General features: G+C 35.2%; 1 protein-coding gene across 1 annotated transcript in view; it reads left to right on the forward strand.

Moving 5' to 3' along the window:
• Positions 1 to 2,278, forward strand: part of LOC145689199 (prostaglandin G/H synthase 2-like) — a 33,544-nt gene extending 31,266 nt beyond the window's left edge. Inside the window, exon 6 of the mRNA XM_081763334.1 lies at positions 994 to 2,278. Coding sequence (XP_081619460.1) covers positions 994 to 1,328 — 335 coding nt within the window. The 3' untranslated portion in view covers positions 1,329 to 2,278. The remainder of the gene's footprint in view (positions 1 to 993) is intronic.
• The last annotated feature ends 20,428 nt before the right edge of the window (positions 2,279 to 22,706 follow it).

The raw sequence follows: 22,706 nt of genomic DNA on the forward strand, positions 1-22,706 counted from the left end.
TCCTTGAGCGTAAACTTGGGTGTTCGGCATAACCCCAGTATTCGCGAGTACCCCGGTTTCCCCTATATATACATATATATATATATATATATATATATATATATATCACGTAGGGGCAAAAGTGGCTCAGTGGTAAAGCATTTCCAGCTCGCGCAAAGTGGGTTTTGTGGTGGACAAACGCCATGTGCGTGAGTTTTCTCGGGGTTCTTCTGTTTCCTTCCACTTTCTTCATTACAATATTTTTTCATCCATTCACATCATTGCTACATCCTTTACCTTACACGACATAAGAATGGGACGTAAAATTGAAATTTTTCATTTCATTTTTCGTAAGTATATGAAACGCAGTTCTTTAGTCGCGTAATATAACGGAAAACAGAACATTATATAACAGGAGATGATATTAAGAACTCCGTTAAAAGAGAAAATGCAATTACATCAATTTACTAAGCTATTGTGATACTAATGATGTTTTATGTTGATATGATTGGAGCTTAATGTTCTCTTTCAGCAGCTAGTCTAATGAGACCTCTGTCGTCCCAAAGGCGAGAACATTTACCACTTGTTCCAAAGGATAGAAAACAGGGGTGCCTGGCAACTCTTCCTTTTACACCAGATGTGTGAGAATTTTCACGATAATGAGATATAAGATCGAAATGCAAATACTATGGCAAAATCGTGGCAAACAAACGAAAATCAAGTCGTGGCAAACAAAACGCAACCGATTTGAAGAAGTCGGTAAAATCAAACCATTAGAATTCCAGTTCATTTCAAAGAAAACAAAAATAATTCATTACGTAAATAAATTGGCTAAAATAAGTATGACCTTGGCACTGAATGCCTTTAATTTTTACGTACAGTATATGAGCTTATGTATTCTGAAAATATGCATAGTGAAGTGTCATATATATATTCATGATTCATATAATGCACATTTAAATTATTGGATACCGTGCTTACATGTCAAATTAAGTTTTAAAATTTCCTTTCTAGGTGTGATGTTGGAGAAAACTGGAAGAAATGTGTTGACTGAGTCAGGACTTACAATCGCCGGACCATTTTCCATAAATGGCTTAATGTCCAATCCTATCAACAGTCCTGAATATTGGAAACCCTCTACATTTGGCGGCAACAAAGGATTTGAAATCATCAAAACCGCCACACTGGAGAAACTCTTCTGCCAAAACATGAAAAACAAATGCGAAGGAGTAAAAATCGCCTTCACTGTTCCTGACTTTAAGCCAGAACCTTATGATGACGACGATGATATGAATCCTAAAGGCGCTTCTTTCCTATCCAGCTTCATGCAAAGTTTAAGATTTAACTAACTCTGAAAGTTAACGTTTACATTGATGGAATTTGTATGTACAGTAGCTTTAATAGTGGAAAAATACATACTTTCGAAGAACGGGAGAAATAAGGCATGTACGAAAGAATGAAAGAAATAGGGTTTAAATCTTTAGATCAGGGATCGGAATCTACCTCACTTTTCCCGTACCTTGTACTCAAACCATTTTTTCAAAGTTTGCGGAGTAATTTACAAGTAATATTTTGAAAAAGTCTTATTTGTTTCAATAAGTAACTAGTAGTAATATTTATTTGAAGATCAGCAGTGATTCAAGATGAAATATTGAATCTCGCTAATTTGTATGGATAATTATTATTATTAATAAAAAAATTGGTTTATGTTTAGGGGTATACGTAAGATCAGAGTGTAGGGTGACTTTAGCACGACAAAGTTTGCTTGTTTATCGAAGTTTAGCGCCCCTTTTCAACACCGAGGTTATGTAAAGCGAGATTATGCACCTCTAGTTTACTATGGAATCTGAATCACCGTAATGCATTCAATGGACTTTCACTGGAAATCAAATCAGGAAACTCGTGCACGAGAAGCGGAAGCGTTAACAATTTTTTAAAATATGCGTTAACTGGAATACTTGTCTCCATTGTCTTCTACGTAATCTTATGCAATACGACATGGGCACGAACACAAAGGATTTTGAGGACAGTCAAAAAATGCTCGCAATTTTCAGAGGAACTTGAATCACCAATTGATTTCACCTCAGGGTCGTCAGTCTAACACTTCACACTGCTGGACCACACCACTCCTACCACTAAACAGAAAGGGCTATCACGTCAAATAGGCTATTTCAAGTGTTTCCGACTCCTGATTTAGACATACCGAACCGTAAAGTAATTAAATATTTTAGTCCTTTCATTTTCTTATATTACTCGAGATGCTTTAAACTAGAATAATTGCTGATATGTAAATATATATATATATATATATATATATATATATATATATATATATATATATATATATATATATATATATATCATACCTACAATATATGCTGATAAAATGTATTATTACCCATATTTTTAACGTTTAGTTGAAGAATACCTCAATATATGAATCATATGTGCACCTGTGTAAGATGTATGTGTACACTTCATTTTAATTTTATGGTGACTAAAGAATCGCTATCGCTAATAATCAACAGATGGCACCACATGTCTTTCTAATGTATCTTGTAAGGAGCAACAACATTCAAAATAAATCAATCAAATTCAAGAGGTGAATATTCAAACTTTGTACAAAGAGAAGATACAGATAAAATCTGTGAGATTTTTTTAAATACTTAGCTTCTTTCATTGTTGAAATCAATTAATTTTATTCATCCGAATCACTTCCAATAATGAAACTTTCAACAGCTAAAAGCTAAACGCTGAAAGTTTCATTATTGGTAGTGATTCGGATGAGTAAAATTAATTAATAAAGAAGCTAAGTATTAAAAAGAAAATGCATAGATTATTTCTTCAACTTCTCTTGTACAAAGTTTGAATATTCACCTCTTGAATTTGATTTATTTTGAATATTGTTGTTCCTTACAAAATACATTGGACAATTACTGGGCACATGGTGCCATGTATTAATAATGGTTGAGACTTTACCTTAACGAGAAATAGTGATATCTAGGGGTGAAAGTGAGGGGAACGCGGAATAACGCTGTTTCCCCACTTCCCAAAAAAATCTATGGTGTCCCCCATTTCCTAAAAGATTTCAATAGGCAAAGATAGGCACAGGGGACGATTTGACGTCATCATTTTCAGATCCAATTTTACCCATGGTTACATCATTTTAAAATGAAAACACGAGGGGAAGAAGGACATCTCAGGTATTTGCTTGTGTAAAATACAATGTATTTTATATTCTGCCATGAAACTAATTGTTACATTGTATCGTTTACTATTTTTTGATTAGTTCAGTTCATCCTTGTTATTAGTATACACATAACTATGAAAGAATTATGAAGGCAATAAATGTTTGCTTTCTGTTACATGCGAAATAAAGTTGTAACTTTTTATGTGTAGTTTTTGTGAGTGTATGTATACCAAGCCTAGAGTTACAATATGACTGTCTTTAAAAGGGGTTCTTTTTTATTATTTCACAAAATATTTTTACTACTCATCAAGTCTTTACTAACACAACGAGCATATGTAATTTAATTTAATAACTAAACTTCTACTATTATATATTGGTTATGAAATATTAAGTTTCTTTCCTTCAAGCTTATAGCTGGATGTATTTGCAGAAGCGTCGTTTGGGGAGGGCAGAGGCAATTCCCCCCTGAGCTTGAGAAGTCATACTTCTTAATTGGTTGTATGCTAATATAGTAATAAAAAGGTTAAACTCTTATGACAATGGGCTTCTTAGCCCCCCTAACAAAAACTAAAATGACACTACTGTACATGACGATAATATTAAAATTAACAATTATGTATAAATACATGTAATATTACGAATCTTAAAATTAAAGCAGTTGTCTGTACCCCCTAACCCCCATCCAAAAGAAAGAGAAAAGTTTTCCCACTTTCCTTAAATCTGTTCCGAACCATTTTGTAGGGTCTGCAATACAGGACATATCCAGTTAAAAGATTGTTGACAATATTAAAAACGTACTGATATAGAATGAAAATGTGTGGTATCACCACATCTGAACTGAATGTTCTATTTAATAATTTTAAACACACTTTATAACCACTGACAAACATCCAAAATGTAAAGAATTCGATGAACAACCCATAATATGACCATTTAACCCATTAAGTCATTGAACAAAGAAAATTATGGAAGTTTAGTAAGATATTTATTTTGGACATGATGTGCCTCGAAAATTTTTAGTCGTAAGGAGAGAGGGCAGGTTTTTTGATCGACTTTTTTTTGGGATATTCTATTCACATTCGGTTAGGTTAGGTTAGTAACATTTAATACAGACAGCATTGCCGAGCGAGCGTTAGAGAGTGTAGGCGGGTTAGAGCCCCGTAGGGCACGATATTTTCTGTCTTCGTTACTGTTGGCCCACCATTACTAAACAGTTACCAGTGAGACTACCCATATAGCCCTTAGGACTATTGGTCTGATATATATTATTTGTATAAAGTGTCGAGGCAATGTTTTTGGTGAGAAAAAATACCGTTTTGGTAGAAAATTGTAAGTTGAAAAATTATTTAGTTAGCAGACATCTAATAGTTCCTTATTTATTTCATACCACACAATCACCTTTTCTTCCTTCGTACTTCATTTTGAAAATTGTGAAGCGGTAGGGGAACATTAATATCTTCAGGATCCGTTTCCGGAAAATGCAAGATAAGAAAGATGGAAATGTAAATTACTCAAACTTTTTAAAAAGGAATTTGACCATCAGTGCAGGAAAGTATTACTGTTTTCTATAACAGATAACCCAATAATTTAATATTTTAGAGCAGGGATTTCCTGTCATGGCTGCATCACAAATTGTTAATGATTTCCCAGAAGAAAATAAAAAATCAACGACATTATTTGTGTTTAAGTGAAAAAAAAAGTCCAAGAATGAGATATGTACGAATGGGTAGATCTCATTGATGTAAACAAAATGGTCTGAGCCAATCCACATACGAAATTATCAAGAAAATCGAAGAAAAACTTTTTTTTTTTTTGTAAACCTAAGAATTGATTCTGTATGATAACTACTCACCTATAATTCGGCCACACTTCATTTGTCTTTTATAGCTGGCAACACTGTATTGATTATTTTTTTTTAGTGCCAAAACTTTGTTTACATAGAGGAACCAACATTGATATTAAACCTTAAAAGAACATACAGATAGTGATCAGAAAAATGGAAACACCTGTAGTTGGCAACACGTCAGATGTATGGGTTGGCAGTGGTGTCGTGGCGCCCGCAGCGCCGGACCGCTGGTGGTGGTGTGTTAGGTCGGTCTCCATACTACGCCAGGCGCAGTGGAACAGCAGTGTCCAGTGGCTGCAGCAGACGGAGGTAGTGTAAAATGGGAGACCTCTCAGAGTTTCAAAGAGAGCAAATTGTTGGTGCGCGGTTATGTGGAGTGAGTGTGACGGCAGTGGCTACAGTGTTAGGTGTGTCGCGTGGGACAGTGTCGAAGGTGATGACGGCCCACACAACACACGGGAAAACCACATCGGGGAAGCGGAACAGTGAGCGGAAGAAAATCATGAGTGACAGGTCCCGCCGGGTATTAAAGCGCATTGTCACGCAGAACCGTCGTGCCACTGCGGAGCAAGTGACGGAGGAACTCAACCAGCACCTCCCCCATCCTGTTCCGACAATCACAGTCCGCCGCGAATTACATGACATGAACTTACGGGGTCGTGTTGCACGGGCCAAACCGCTCATCAGGGACCATAACGCTTTCGCACGCCGCAAATGGTGCCGCGACCATGCAACTTCGACCGTTGAGGACTGGAAACGTGTGATATGGTCGAATGAGTCATCCTTCGCCCTATTCCCAACCACGGGCCGTGTTTATGTGTGGAGAACGCCGAAGAAGCTTATGATCTGCAATGTCTCCGCCCAACTGTGAAAAATGGCGGCGGCTCAGTGATGCTGTGGGCCGTCATATCATGGTTTTCATTGGGTCCTGTGGTCACAATTAGCGGACGAGTCACTGCCAACGATTAATTCGCAATTTTAGGAGACCACTTGCATCCTATGGTCCGGATGTTGTTCCCGGACAATGACGCCATCTTCTAGAATGATAATGCACCCATTCACACAGCTGGCATTGTTGCAGCGTGGTTTGAGGAACATCGGGATGAAGTTCAACACCTCCTCTGGCCCGCCCAATCCCCAGATCTCAACATAATTGAACATCTGTAGTCCGTCTTGGAAACACGACTCCGGCGACGATTTCCACCTCCATCCTCTCTCACAGAACAGGCCGATGCCCTGCACGAGGAATGGTGTAAAATTCCACTTGCTACCATTCACGACCTCTATGCCTCCATCCCACGTCGCATCAAGGCTGTTCTGAAGGCGAAAGTTGTCCCGACACCATATTAATCTGGTAAGTTGCAATTTCGTTCAGGTGTTTCCATTTTTCTGATCACCATCTGTACAACTCTCTTAAATGTTAACTTAAAATTGATGATGCAAAAAATGTTTAAACCATAGTGTTATAAAATTCTGATTCAAGCTCAACATTCCAAGTAAAATGATTCGAGTAGTCACAATGTATAAATTAACGGAAAAGTATTCATTAAAATTAAAAGGACATATCGTCGACGGCGTCACAAATTGTCGTAACTCAGATTTCTAAACTTTTCAAGAGAGCGATTTTTAAGGTTTTTACACAACTTTGAACAGCCATAACGCAAAATCTATTTTACCGAAAGGAGTGGAAATTTACGAAGTTATAACTTAAATCCTAAAAAATCAGTGTAGAAAGTTTTTGAAATTTGTCTGTAAAACCTTGTGCAAAATTTGGCGGGAAAAGATATGACAGTTTGTGACGATGATAATCCTCTCTTGTATGAAAGATACGATGCATATTTTTTATACTGAGAACTACATTAATAGATGAACAATCAGAATATATTCAGGGGTGCCCACAAAGGGGGGCTATGACGCAAACTGCGTCATTGAAATATTTGGGGGGGGTAAAATCTATACAAATACGTTTGATGGGATGTAAAAATTAATCGAAGTTTTTTTTTCATGGAAGAACACCTACGGATAGACCATTGAGGGGGGGTGCGTCATGGATATGAGGGGATATATTGCACTTTTATTGAAAAACTTCGTGTTTATTACCGAAAATAATTTAACAAACGCTTCCTGAGAATCTTGAGGGTAAAACGAAATTCCTGAGAACACACAAGAAACACAACGTTAAGAGAGTACCGTACTAACCATAACATAAAATAATGCTACCGAGTTGTCATTGCCAGAATATAAAATCTTGCAAAGTAATTGTAAATTGCATGCTTTGATATCGCACTTGACATGGATGGCTAATGTGGTAAGTTTCTGTAAAATTGAACATGTTCAGGGTTTCAAATGATTGGAGTTGGGCCCGGACGCAATGATAACCAGTTTTCATACTTCTTTTTCAGAAGTCTGCAAAATAGGAACTTCTATCTGGTGAATTCAATCTGTGTTCTTTGCAGGGGAATAGTTCTGTAAGTGTCCTCCGAATGACTTATAGTAGTATGGGCTTGACTATAGGACACTTTTTGGCCCCTGGGTCCCTGCCTCAGGACCCATGGTCCCTGGCCCGGGGTCAATGACCTAGGGGTACATAGGACCACCCCCTCTAAATTTTGGCAGGGGTACCATGGCCCACCCCCTAAATTTTGGCAGGGGTACATAGGACCACCCCCCTTAAATTTTGGAAATTGCCAAATCTAAAAATTGGGTATGGTAGCCTAGGACCATAGTATGTACCTCTATCAGTATTGGGTGTCTATGTCGTTCCCTTTCATGGGTAAAAAATTGCCAAAAATTCAAATTTCGGGGTTTTTTGACCTAATTTATCCCCTTGGATGAGGTGTTATTACCTTACATAGTTATATGGGCGTATACAGGGGTTCATTACCTTTCATAAGACATGGGTATATTAATGCACCCCTTGAAAAATTTGGGAGGGGTACCTTGGCCCACCCCTTAAATTTTGGAAATTGCCCAATTTCAACATTGGGTATTATAGTATAGGACCCTAATATGTATTATGATAAATTTGGGTGGTCCACCTCATTCCCTTTTAGGGGTACAAAATTGCCAAAAATATAAACGTAAGCAATACGTTGTACCACGTGTTTGGTTTTCGACCTAATTTATCCCCTTGGATGAGGCCCTATTACCTTATATGTTTATATGAGCGTATACAGGGGTCCATTACTTTTCATAAGATATGGGTATATTAATGCACCCATTGAAAATTTGGGAGGGGTACCTTGGCCCACCCCTTAAATTTTGGAAATTGCCCAATTTAAACATTTGGTATTATAGTATAGGATCCTAATATGTATTATGATAAATTTGGGTGGTCCACCTCGTTCCCTTTTAGGGGTACAAAATTGCCAAATTTTAGTACAACCACGTGTTTGGTCTTTTGACCCAATTTATTGCCTTGGATGAGGTCCTATTACCTTATATGGTTATTTGGTTATGTATAGGGGTCTATTACCTATCATAAGACATAGGTACATTTGTGCACCCCGGGAGGGGTACCTTGGCCCACCCCTTAAATCTTGGAAATTGCCCAATTTAAACATTTGGTATTATAGTATAGGACCCTAATATATATATTACTATAACCTCGTTCCCTTTTAGGGGTACAAAATTGCCAAAAATATAAACGTAAGCAATACGTTGTACCACGTGTTTGGTTTTCGACCTAATTTATCCCCTTGGATGAGGCCCTATTACCTTATATGTTTATATGAGCGTATACAGGGGTCCATTACTTTTCATAAGATATGGGTATATTAATGCACCCATTGAAAATTTGGGAGGGGTACCTTGGCCCACCCCTTAAATTTTGGAAATTGCCCAATTTAAACATTTGGTATTATAGTATAGGACCCTAATATGTATTATGATAAATTTGGGTGGTCCACCTCGTTCCCTTTTAGGGGTACAAAATTGCCAAATTTTAGTACAACCACGTGGTTGGTTTTTTGGCACAATTTATCCCCTTGGATGAGGTCCTATTACCTTATATGGTTATATGATCATGTATAGGGGTCCATTCCATATCCCCTTAAATTTTGGAAATTTTCCAATTTAAGCATTCGGTATCATAGTACATGACCTCAACATGTATCATGATAAATTTGGGTGGTCCATCTTGTTCCCTTTCATGGGTAAAAATTACTAAAATATAAACATAAGCAATATGTTGTACCATGCGTTTGGTTTTTGGCCCAATTTCTTCCCTTTGATGGGGTTCTATTACCTTATATGGTTATATGGTCATGTATATGGGTTCATTTCCTATCATAAGACATGGGTACATTGACGCACCCTTTAAAATTTTGGGAGGGGGTATCTTGGCTCATCCACTCGGTTTTAGAAATTGTTTAATATAAGCATTTGGTATCATAGTACAGGACTTCAATATGTACCACTATAAATTTGGATGGTCCACATCGTTCCCTTTCATGGGTAAAGAACTACCAAAAATCGAATTTCGGAGGTTATTGACCCCTTTGATAAGGATTTAGCACGTTATATGGTTTATTACCTTTATATGTTTATGTTCCATTTTAATTTTGGGAATTATCAAATTACAAAATTCGGTAAACGTTTTCTAGGACCCATTGGTGTTCCTCTTATGGCCAAATATTCAAAATTTAAATGTTATTGACCGGCTTTATTATTGAATAAGTACAGGATTTATTACTTTTTTCATAAGACACAGGTGTATTTGTGTACCAATCTTAAATTTTGGGAGGGGGTACAGTTCTTATTGTCGTATCAATAATTGGTAATTGTTCTTAAAATTGGATAGTATCTCATTCATTGGGTAAATCATTGTCAAATATGAGTATGATCACGTGATCTGTTATTAACCTATGATGGGATTAGGAGTCCAGGACATTGGTACATTAAAACTTTGTAGTATAATTTGAGAATTGTCAAATGAAATTACGTCATTGGTTTTGATTATTCACTCCAAATATAAACGTAAGCAAGACGTTGTACCACGTGATTTGTCCTTGATGAGGTAGTGTACAGGGATTCATTTCCTTTGTTGTGGTACTTCTTAAGTTTGAGTACACACACTTCTAGAAAACAGTTGGTTCTACTCAGGTAAACAATTGACGGACATTATTGACCTTATTGAACATATAATGATATGATTAACTCTAAGACTTAGGTATATCAAGAGAAGTATTCTTTAAATTTGGGAATGGTGATAAACAGAATTTTAACATAAGACGCGAAATTTGAAACAATACATTGAACTTTAGTCACAGCTCATAGTCTAAGATCATTGGTGGTGATTGATTTGACCTTGAGCTTTAGAAATCTGATAACTAACCTTATTGAATCTTATGACTCATAGACGAAAGGCAATACATGCTACAACAGTTTGAAATTTAATCATAAGGTGATGTAATCTGACACTAGCAAAGTTATTGTTAATGCAATTTGATTGACTGATCACTATCTTTCGTGCAATCTGATTGGTTGATCACTATCTTTCGTGCAATCTGATTGGTTGATGAGTTTCAAATCTTTGCTGTATTCAGTTTTTAAGTTTTGTTTTACATTTAAAAATCTTGGTTTCGTTCAACATTTTCCACTCACTGATAAATATGATCAAAACCGTTTATTTGTTAATCGAATATTTAAAAACCGGATAAAGTTTGACGGTTAACCGTGAAACGTAAAAATTTTTAGTTTGAAATTTTTTTTTTTTGCTTGAAACATTTTGTTTGAAAATTCTTGCTTTCAAATTTTTTGCTTGAATTTTTTGTTTCAGAATTTTGTTTGAAATTTTTTTTGACAACTTTTGTTTCAAATTTTTTTTTGTTTGAAATTTTTTCGTTTCAAAATTTTGTTTAAAATTTTTGTTTGAAATTTTTCGTTTCCAAATTTTTTGTTTGAAATTTTTTGTTTCAAAATTTTGTTTGAAATTTTTTTTTTCGTTTCAAAATTTTGTTTGAATTTCTTTCGTTTGAAATTTTTTTTCGTTTCAAAATTGTTTCAAAGATTTTTGTTTGAAATTTTGGTTTGACATTTTTAAAATTTGTGCACTCATTAGTAAAGAACCGGAACTGTTTAGAACTAAAACCTCTGGCAACATTGTGGTGCAATAGTACACGTCAGAACATGATAACGCAACGTCATCAGTTTTGCATCATATATAAGTATCGTTCGAGTTAGTATTCATGATAACGTCATCATCGCTACTTGTCTGCAGTTTCTAAACACACGTGATGTGATGAAATCATTTACCAAGATTACTGATTTGCAACAGAATGTACCTTATAGAATCTTAGCTAGCCAAATGATCCCTACAAAGTTTGGATTAAGAATCGTAGTGAAGCTTGAAAATGATAAGAATATAATTTTACCAGCAAGATATTTTCCCATGGAAGCATCGAAACAAGAAGAACTGCTGCGTTTCTTAAATACTGGATCTGTATCTTTATGCTATAAAAGACTCTTGGGTCGAAGTCATCAATTTGAATTTAGTACACAGCCACATTCGTCAGCAATTGTGATGAAATCATGAATCAGCACATTTCTTTGACGTCAGACATAGTTGTATGAATGTGATTGGTCAGCATGACGTCAGCAACTGTGATGAAACCATGAATTCAAATGTCAGCACATTCCTTTCCAATGACGTCAGCCGTAGTTCTATAAGTCAACCAATACCGTGAAATCATTTGAGCAAGTGCTTTTCAGGAGGAAAGATGTGTACTTCTAACGATAAAGAGTTCATCTTCGCAAGCTATTATCCAATAAATATATTTCAAACAAAACATGTGATGATTGGTATCAGTGCTAGAACATTTGAACCTGTGATTCGATTGGGCAAAGCAGAACAATTTGGTGTACAACTGACCTGTGAAGAATGGCAAATATGTTCACGAATCGACCAAATGAACGATTATTTTCATGATGAGCTAAATGTGACCATAGTCAAATCATTAGGCTCAAATCATGAAGTGGTGCTGCGTACAGTCCTCGAAGAGAAGATGGTGCTGTTACGTAAGAAGAGTACATTCCATGTCCCTCGCAACATCGTGTATCTAACGGAAACAGAATGGAACAAATTTATAAACGTATTCCAGTGTGTGAAACATGCAGTGGAAGTGTGCAACAAAACTAGTATATTCCTGAAAAAGTACTATTTTGAAAAATGTGTTATGCATATTGTACAACATGTATCTAGATATTGTGATGGTTGTCAACATCGTTCGTGGGTGCACACATGTATTGATAAACAGTTTATTTGTGATCAAATGGACATTGAGTTTCCACCAATTGATATTGCATTAGACCTTAAAAGACTTCAATTGGAATTAAAATTATATGCTAAAGACAAACTAGTGCAAGAAGTTCAAAATACATTGTATCGACAATATCCAGAACCACTATCTGGTATGGATGTATGTGGAGTGTAATAAAATGATCCATTTCAATGAATTGTGTTTTTTTCTTTCATTTCAAGTACAACCCATGTTCTGACGTGTACTATTGCACCACAATGTTGCCAGAGGTTTTAGTTCTAAACAGTTCCAGTTCTTTACTAATGAGTGCACAAATTTTAAAAATGTCAAACCAAAATTTCAAACAAAAATCTTTGAAACAAAATTTTGAAACGAAAAAAAATTTCAAACGAAAGAAATTCAAACAAAATTTTGAAACGAAAAAAAATTTCAAACAAAATTTTGAAACAAAAAATTTCAAACAAAAAAATTTGGAAACGAAAAATTTCGAACAAAAATTTTAAACAAAATTTTGAAACGAAAAAATTTCAAACAAAAAAATTTTGAAACAAAAGTTGTCAAAAAAAATTTCAAACAAAATTCTGAAACAAAAAATTCAAGCAAAAAATTTGAAAGCAAGAATTTTCAAACAAAATGTTTCAAGCAAAAAAAAATTCAAACTAAAAATTTTTACGTTTCACGGTTAACCGTCAAACTTTATCCGGTTTTTAACTATTCGATTAACAAATAAACGGTTTTGATCATATTTATCAGTGAGTGCAAAATGTTGAACGAAACCAAGATTTTTAAATGTAAAACAAAACTTAAAAACTGAATACAGCAAAGATTTGAAACTCATCAACCAATCAGATTGCACGAAAGATAGTGATCAACCAATCAGATTGCACGAAAGATAGTGATCAGTCAATCAAATTGCATTAACAATAACTTTGCTAGTGTCAGATTACATCACCTTATGATTAAATTTCAAACTGTTGTAGCATGTATTGCCTTTCGTCTATGAGTCATAAGATTCAATAAGGTTAGTTATCAGATTTCTAAAGCTCAAGGTCAAATCAATCACCACCAATGATCTTAGACTATGAGCTGTGACTAAAGTTCAATGTATTGTTTCAAATTTCGCGTCTTATGTTAAAATTCTGTTTATCACCATTCCCAAATTTAAAGAATACTTCTCTTGATATACCTAAGTCTTAGAGTTAATCATATCATTATATGTTCAATAAGGTCAATAATGTCCGTCAATTGTTTACCTGAGTAGAACCAACTGTTTTCTAGAAGTGTGTGTACTCAAACTTAAGAAGTACCACAACAAAGGAAATGAATCCCTGTACACTACCTCATCAAGGACAATCACGTGGTACAACGTCTTGCTTACGTTTATATTTGGAGTGAATAATCAAAACCAATGACGTAATTTCATTTGACAATTCTCAAATTATACTACAAAGTTTTAATGTACCAATGTCCTGGACTCCTAATCCCATCATAGGTTAATAACAGATCACGTGATCATACTCATATTTGACAATGATTTACCCAATGAATGAGATACTATCCAATTTTAAGAACAATTACCAATTATTGATACGACAATAAGAACTGTACCCCCTCCCAAAATTTAAGATTGGTACACAAATACACCTGTGCCTTATGAAAAAAGTAATAAATCCTGTACTTATTCAATAATAAAGCCGGTCAATAACATTTAAATTTTGAATATTTGGCCATAAGAGGAACACCAATGGGTCCTAGAAAACGTTTACCGAATTTTGTTATTTGATAATTCCCAAAATTAAAAGGGAACATAAACATATAAAGGTAATAAACCATATAACGTGCTAAATCCTTATCAAAGGGGTCAATAACCTCCGAAATTCGATTTTTGGTAGTTCTTTACCCATGAAAGGGAACGATGTGGACCATCCAAATTTATAGTGGTACATATTGAAGTCCTGTACTATGATACCAAATGCTTATATTAAACAATTTCTAAAACCGAGTGGATGAGCCAAGATACCCCCTCCCAAAATTTTAAAGGGTGCGTCAATGTACCCATGTCTTATGATAGGAAATGAACCCATATACATGACCATATAACCATATAAGGTAATAGAACCCCATCAAAGGGAAGAAATTGGGCCAAAAACCAAACGCATGGTACAACATATTGCTTATGTTTATATTTTAGTAATTTTTACCCATGAAAGGGAACAAGATGGACCACCCAAATTTATCATGATACATGTTGAGGTCATGTACTATGATACCGAATGCTTAAATTGGAAAATTTCCAAAATTTAAGGGGATATGGAATGGACCCCTATACATGATCATATAACCATATAAGGTAATAGGACCTCATCCAAGGGGATAAATTGAGCCAAAACCAAACACGTGGTTGTACTAAAATTTGGCAATTTCGTACCCATCAAAGGAAACGTGGTGAACCACCCAAATTTATAGTAATATATATTAGGGTTCTATACTATAATACCAAACATGTAAAAGGGACAATTTCCAAAATTAAAGGGGTGGGCCAAAGTACCCCTCCCGGGGTGCATCATTATACCCATGTCTTATGATAGGGAATGGACCAATATACATGACCATATAACCATATAAGGTAATAGGACCTCATCCAAGGGGATAAATTGTGCCAAAAAACCAACCACGTGGTTGTACTAAAATTTGGCGAATTTGTACCCCTTAAAGGGAACGAGGTGGACCACCCAAATTTATCATAATACATATTAGGGTCCTATACTATAATACCAAATGTTTAAATTGAGCAATTTCCAAAATTGAAGGGCTGGTCCAATGTACCCCTACCAAAAATTTAAAGGAGTGCACAAATGTACCTATGTCTTATGATAGGTAATGGACCCCTATACACGACCATATAACGATATAAGGTAATAGGACCTCATCCAATGGAATAAATTAGGTCAAAAACCAAACACGTGGTACAACGTATTGCTTACGTTTATATTTTTGGCAATTTTGTACCCCTAAAAGGGAACGAGGTTATAGTAATATATATATTAGGGTCCTATACTATAATACCAAATGTTTAAATTGGGCAATTTCCAAGATTTAAGGGGTGGGCCAAGGTACCCCTCCCGGGGTGCACAAATGTACCTATGTCTTATGATAGGTAATAGACCCCTATACATAACCAAATAACCATATAAGGTAATAGGACCTCATCCAAGGCAATAAATTGGGTCAAAAGACCAAACACGTGGTTGTACTAAAATTTGGCAATTTTGTACCCCTAAAAGGGAACGAGGTGGACCACCCAAATTTATCATAATACATATTAGGGTCCTATACTATAATACCAAATGTTTAAATTGGGCAATTTCCAAAATTTAAGGGGTGGGCCAAGGTACCCCTCCCAAATTTTTCAAGGGGTGCATTAATATACCCATGTCTTATGAAAGGTAATGAACCCCTGTATACGCCCATATAACTATGTAAGGTAATAACACCTCATCCAAGGGGATAAATTAGGTCAAAAAACCCCGAAATTTGAATTTTTGGCAATTTTTTACCCATGAAAGGGAACGACATAGACACCCAATACTGATAGAGGTACATACTATGGTCCTAGGCTACCATACCCAATTTTTAGATTTGGCAATTTCCAAAATTTAAGGGGGGTGGTCCTATGTACCCCTGCCAAAATTTAGGGGGTGGGCCATGGTACCCCTGCCGAAATTTAGAGGGGGTGGTCCTATGTACCCCTAGGTCATTGACCCCGGGCCAGGGACCATGGGTCCTGAGGCAGGGACCCAGGGGCCAAAAAGTGTCCTATAGTCAGGCCCATACTACTCTTATCTTAGACTGAATGAAGTTTGGAGAGTCTTTGTACACTTTCACTTCGCGCATTTCCGACCAATTGATTGGATCTCCATTTTCGTCACGTCTAACAGACAGAATACGAAGACATTGGGACAGAGATCTGAAGTCTCATAAATCGCTTCTGTCAACACAATGAACGGTATGTGGGTTATTTTTCCTAGCCAGTTTAACAATCGGTTCAAGTTGCGAAGGTACAAAAATACTGCCACAGTGCTGTATAGATGTGCTTATAGCACTGTGGACTGAATCTCTCATTTTCTCCATGCCGAGATTCAAAGAATCGGAATGAAATTTCTCTTATGTTCTTACGTGTTTGCACCAAATGCCACATCATAGCAACCAACCTGAACTCCTACTAGGTCCATCCTGTATTTTTCTAACTCATTCGTTACTGATTTTAACGCGCCTGCCCTATAAAGATTTCTAATATTTCATGTTCCAAATCTCATGTTCATTCTCTTTTGCTGAGTTATCAGTTCTGATCCGAGGCTTTTGTGAATATTTCTGAATAAGTGGCTTTTTCTATAGGATGAGGTTAGCCTCACTGAAATCCCCAAGCTGGAGAGCCACTCTTTGTCTGTCCCCGACTGCTTATTCAGGATCTTCGCAGCTAACGTCTATATCTAAAGGCCTTCTCCTCGATCCGCAATCTGAAGACGCCCCATGCCGTATATATATATATATATATATATATATATAAGGTGGCTCAAAAGTAGGTATATACCGCTGCATTGATCAAGTATAACATTCTAGCTTATAAATTTATTTGCTTCGGCTGTTCCGAGCTTAAGATATAAGTAAAAAGACATTAAGAAGAAATAATAAATAAACTAAGTCTACCTGATGGATAACAATAAGAAATTATATAAGAAGCAATGAGTTGATCAGTAAGGGTCTATATAACTATTTTTGGGCTACCTTGTATATATAAACAAATTGCTTTGAATACAGACGTATTTCTCCAGTTGCGAAAGATTTGTTGCTGACAAACTGTCGTTACTCAAGATACGACTGTTTGTGAAAATGGTTTATATGCTTCTTCTTGGGATACAACACAGTGACGTCATTTAGGAAGAAAATTCTTGCAAGTCAGGCACTGTATCTTCTTTTAGAAGCTATTGGGGGTTAATCTTCCCCACATCGTACCATTTGTACACCATTTCATCTTTAATACTGGACCATTACCAACGCAGAAAATATGGGCCAATGTTACCCCACGCAATTAAACGCTTAATAGTTTGTGCGTAATTGAACAAACATTTAAGGATTTAGCTTAACAATATTTGCTAATGAACATGTTTTTGTATTCTACTTACTTATGCATTCAGGATATGTCACTTTAATGCAATGAACAAAAGTTGTGGAACTTGAAATATAATAATGTTTACTTGCTAACAACTGCTAGCATTTTGCTTCCTACGTTCTGCAAACAAATCTTGTCTTGACTTGTCTTATAACTATTATCAGTCAAATAGGTAGGTGCACCAGCTCAGTAGTCATATGTGCTACAAATGCTAAATGGTCAAATGTGTACCTCAAACAGAGGATTTATGATTCAAAATCAAAATAGAATAAAATACAGGGCACAATCGGGAAGAAATGACACAAGTCAGGAAAATAGTCAAAGTCAGGGAAAGGTCAAAATCGGGAAAGAAGTTCAGACAGGGAAAGAGGGCGAAAAGCCAAGATGAACAGGGCAAAAAATTAAGGGAAAGTGGGAAGTATAAAATGAAAAAAGAAAGCGTATAAAAAAGAAGGGAATGTATGTACGTGTAAATGTAACAGAAAGTGTAAGTGTAGTGTAGGTGTATAGCAAGGCCCACTTAACCTTCTTCCTCACGGAGCACCACCAGACACGAGGCACCCACTATAACAGCCACTGCCGAACTTCCCAAACAAATCACTAGCGCCAATATCCATGTGTTCTCAATGTTGCAATACTACGATCCACAACTTTTCTTGCTGATACAAACCATAATAACCATGTAGAAAGAAATCGAATCTTTCTCTACCTTTGGGCCAAAGTATAACCAGTTTACGGTATATATATATATATATATATATATATATATATATATATATATATATATATATATATATAGCCAGCAAGATGTTTTTATTTCTTTGTTAAATGGGCATAGGCGCGCATCCAGAATTTTTTGTTGAGGGATCCAATACTACAAGACACTATGTCCATGTAATATTGAACGTTTATTATTCTGCACCCAAAAGACGATAAGTAATTGTAAAATACTTCCACATATATTTTCAGAAAAAAATGATAGAGCTAGATTGTTTTTTATAAGAGAAAGCGTAGGCTACAGATGAAGTGTAAAATCAAATGTTCATGCTGCATCAACTATTTCCCTGTTAAACAAATACCGGTATAATTTTATTAAGAAAGTGTACAAATGTATGTTGAGTTTGAAGTTTTGGGGGGTCCGTACCAAGTGGACCCCTTGTGGTTGTTCTCCTTGGCGGACCCATGGTTTTCATTGGGGCGGACTCTTTTACATACTAAAAGCGAACCGAAAGTCTTGTTTCAGGGTGTAAAAGGTTTTATAAATAGCCGTAGATTATAACGACTCTATAGAAAAGCGTCGTCAACCTGGTTCGTCTTGTAAAATATCAGTTACGAAGCGATAATTACTTTTCTTTATGCAAAAATCAACTCAGATATTCAAAGATTATTAGTCTCACCTTTATTGCTTGATATGTCTTAAATATTCTTTTTAAGACCGTAAAATACATAAATTCACTTGACTAGGCCAACACATAACATGTACATAGCCACAACTATCCCATAATAATCTCTTACATATATTAAAAACATTCTTCTTTTCTGTTAATTTAAAATGAACATTCTACTAAGTATATTACATATTTATGAGCACTTTTTGCCCACGGTACAGGTAAATATTATACAAACTAAAGTATTTCGTTATAGAAAATGTCGCCCGAAAAAGGGACTGAATATAAAAGTCATGAGTAGGCTTGGCTTTTATATTCAAGAACCACTGGTCTGATTAGATTAATGTTCGTACATTACATATGTTCTTTATATTTTGATCACACCTTGTATATATCTTCATTACTTTTTGGTTAACCCTCATATATATATAAAATATTAGTTATTATCATTCACATAAATACATTTACAATAAATCTTTGATTTCATTAATATTTCTCTTTTATTACATTATTATTTATTCTTTATCATTAAAAACATCGTCGATTAGAAATATAATTAACGAGGGTGAAACACAAATTATCAAGATTACTAGTTTCGATCATTATTACAAACGATGATGTGACAAATAATATTTGTTCTTTTCGGGCGCATGGTATAACAAATAAGTTAGATGTTGCAATTGTAATGTATACATAGTAGCACTAAGATGTCCAAAATAAAGAAGAATTTCACTCAAGGTAGTCATTGAATAATTGATTTTGTAGAATGGATCTTATTCTTAACATAATCTTTGATAATTAAACACAAATCAATCTGATATAAATAATCTTTGCCTTTAACTAATTATAAATTGAATTATGATTCTTCACATTAATAAGAAAGAATAAAAATTAAACATAACCTACTTTTGAATAATCAAATGGAAGTAAATAAATTTATTTTACAGAAACAAAAGACACCTTTTTGTTATTAAATAAACACATTTTTCATTATTATTGTTATTTTTCATTCTTATTTATTTGAGCATTTCAAATACTTATAACAATCGTTTTCATTATTAATATTAACACAAACTTTAAAACGAAAATTCACAAGAATCTATAACCAACATGGGTTTAACCTAATTTCGTTAACGGTAATCATGTTACATTCGCACTGGCATATGAATCTAATAAAGTGCATTGTACCGCACAATCGTGGTTAGGTTCTACATTAGGTTGTACATGTCTTTCATCGTGATTTGAATTTGGATACGAAGTACCATCTCGTGAACAATGATTATGTCTATACATAGGATTGGTAGCATCTCTAGGATTTCGACATGTATTTCTATTATTTTTGTGTCTACTTCGGTTGATTAGGTTAGGCGGATTCCCTACATAACCTTGTCTATTTTGTTCATTTTGATTGCTAGAGTATATTCGTCTTAGGTTCGGTTCATTATTATTCACACTTCGGATATTCAAATTCCGAACAGGGACCAAATGATCGGAATTATTCTTATTTTTACCCATTCCTGATTGTGTTAGATTCATAGCATGGTATTGAGTTTCGTAGCATTGTACAAGCATTAATAAATGACTGAAACTCATACACTGTGTGGAAAATAAGATCTGCTGTAATTTGAATGGAAGCAAATTGCGAATCGATGCAATTATTCTTGATTCCGATTGCAAGGGATTAACAACCTTTAATTCATTATAGACATTTACAACAAACTCTACAATAGATTTGTGCAATCGAGGATTGAAATGTTGATTTCTAAGAGTGGCATCTCTGTTTGCCAGCAAAAAGTCATTTTCGTAATTCGCGATCAATGCCGCTTTAAATCCTTCATACTGCTTGCTAGCTTCGTTGAATTTCAGTTCTATCTTCTGTTCCATAGTCTGGCTAACTTCGTTAAATTTCAGTTCTATCTTCTTTTCCATGGTCTGGTTAGATTCGTTTAACTTCTGTTCCATGGTCTGGTTAGATTCGTTTAACTTGTGTTCCATGGTCTTGTTAGCTTCGTTGAATTTCAATTCTATCTTCTGTTCCATGGCCTGGTTAGCTTCATAGAACTTCTGTTCCATGATCTGGTTATATTCGTTGAACTTCTGTTCTATGGTTTGTTTTATCTCAGTCGTCATTTGCATAATTTGTCGCTGCACCGCTAACAAAAGTCGATCCTCAAATGACAAACTTGGTGTTGCACTAATTTCACCTGGATTACTGGTATTAGATTCCTGTTGCACTATTTCACTATCCATTTTTCTTTTGATGACCTTACCGCTTCGTAATACGGTTAAGTTCGTATTCATAAATGGTAATATCCAAGTAAATTCAGCCCTACTTTCCTTCTTCGGGAACTGAATTTTCAAAAGTCCCGGGTTTCGGCACCAAATTTTTATAACGACTCTATAGAAAAGCGTCGTCAACCTGGTTCGTCTTGTAAAATATCAGTTACGAAGCGATAATTACTTTTCTTTATGCAAAAATCAACTCAGATATTCAAAGATTATTAGTCTCACCTTTATTGCTTGATATGTCTTAAATATTCCTTTTAAGACCGTAAAATACATAAATTCACTTGACTAGGCCAACACATAACATGTACATAGCCACAACTATCCCATAATAATCTCTTACATATATTAAAAACATTCTTCTTTTCTGTTAATTTAAAATGAACATTCTACTAAGTATATTACATATTTATGAGCACTTTTTGCCCACGGTACAGGTAAATATTATACAAACTAAAGTATTTCGTTATAAGATAGATTGCATTCATATTATTATTATATGCAGTTGATACATGGGTTTTAACATTATGAAAGAAAAAAAACGTAGAACCATATAGTTATTCAGCGGATGACCGATAGTTGGGAAATACCGACACTTCTAAGCTTAAAGCGCAATTCTACATGGAATTGAAGGAGTTGGCGTAATCAGTACTAAGTGAAACTGTGGGGTGTGTGGAATGTTTATCTGTAAAAGTTTAAAAATGAATAGAATAATTTGACGAGGAAGGTCTAAGGTTATGAGGTAAAGTATGAGAGATATATGAGAAGTGAAGGGTCACTGTAAAATTTGCGTATGTTTTGTTAAGCTCTTGTTTAGAAGTAAAAGTTGTATAGTTCAGCATTCATGGTGGACAACATACAGCTGAAAGTTGTGCAATCCAGGTAGTTGGTTCATCAGTGTGCAGTGTTTCTAACTTGCAAAAAAATATAGTTAAGTGCAACTACATTCGGGGTACTTTAGACACTCTCATTTGGAGCACTTTCGACAGATGCTTTTTTTCCTTCCTTTCGTTGTGATTTTTAATAACTATATATCAAAAATACTACATTAGTATTAACATGTAGAAAATAAAATATCTGCATCCTTTTTCCATTGCATGAGATGCTCCTGAAATTTGAACAAAATGTCAGTAGTAGTGCTGTTGAATTTTTGTGACATTTGCGGTTTTCGGTTTTTGAGAAAACCGGTTTTCTGAAACCGAAAACCGCAAATGCGGTTTTCAAAACCGAAACCGCAAATGCGGTTTTCAAAACCGAAACCGCAAATGCGGTTTTCAAAACCGAAAACGCAAAAGCGGTTTTCAAAACCGAAACCGCAAAACCGGTTTTCAAAATCGAAACCGCAAAAGCGGTTTTCAAAACCGGAACCGCAAATGCGTTTTTCAAAACCAAAACCAATGTTTTTAATTACACCTTTTAACAATTGTGAAAGCATCTATCGATTGAGACAATTGTATTGATTTATGTCTGTGTTTCAACTTTTTTTTTTATTTGCTCCCGTTTCCTCCCACTTTCTTACGGTTTAGAACTCCGTAAGTACTGATGTGAACTTGTGTGTTACAAATACTGACCTGGGATCATTTGCACT

The sequence above is a fragment of the Thermobia domestica genome, chromosome 7 (genome assembly GCF_964235325.1).
Source record: "Thermobia domestica chromosome 7, izTheDome1.hap1.1, whole genome shotgun sequence".
NCBI classification, from domain to species: domain Eukaryota; kingdom Metazoa; phylum Arthropoda; class Insecta; order Zygentoma; family Lepismatidae; genus Thermobia; species Thermobia domestica.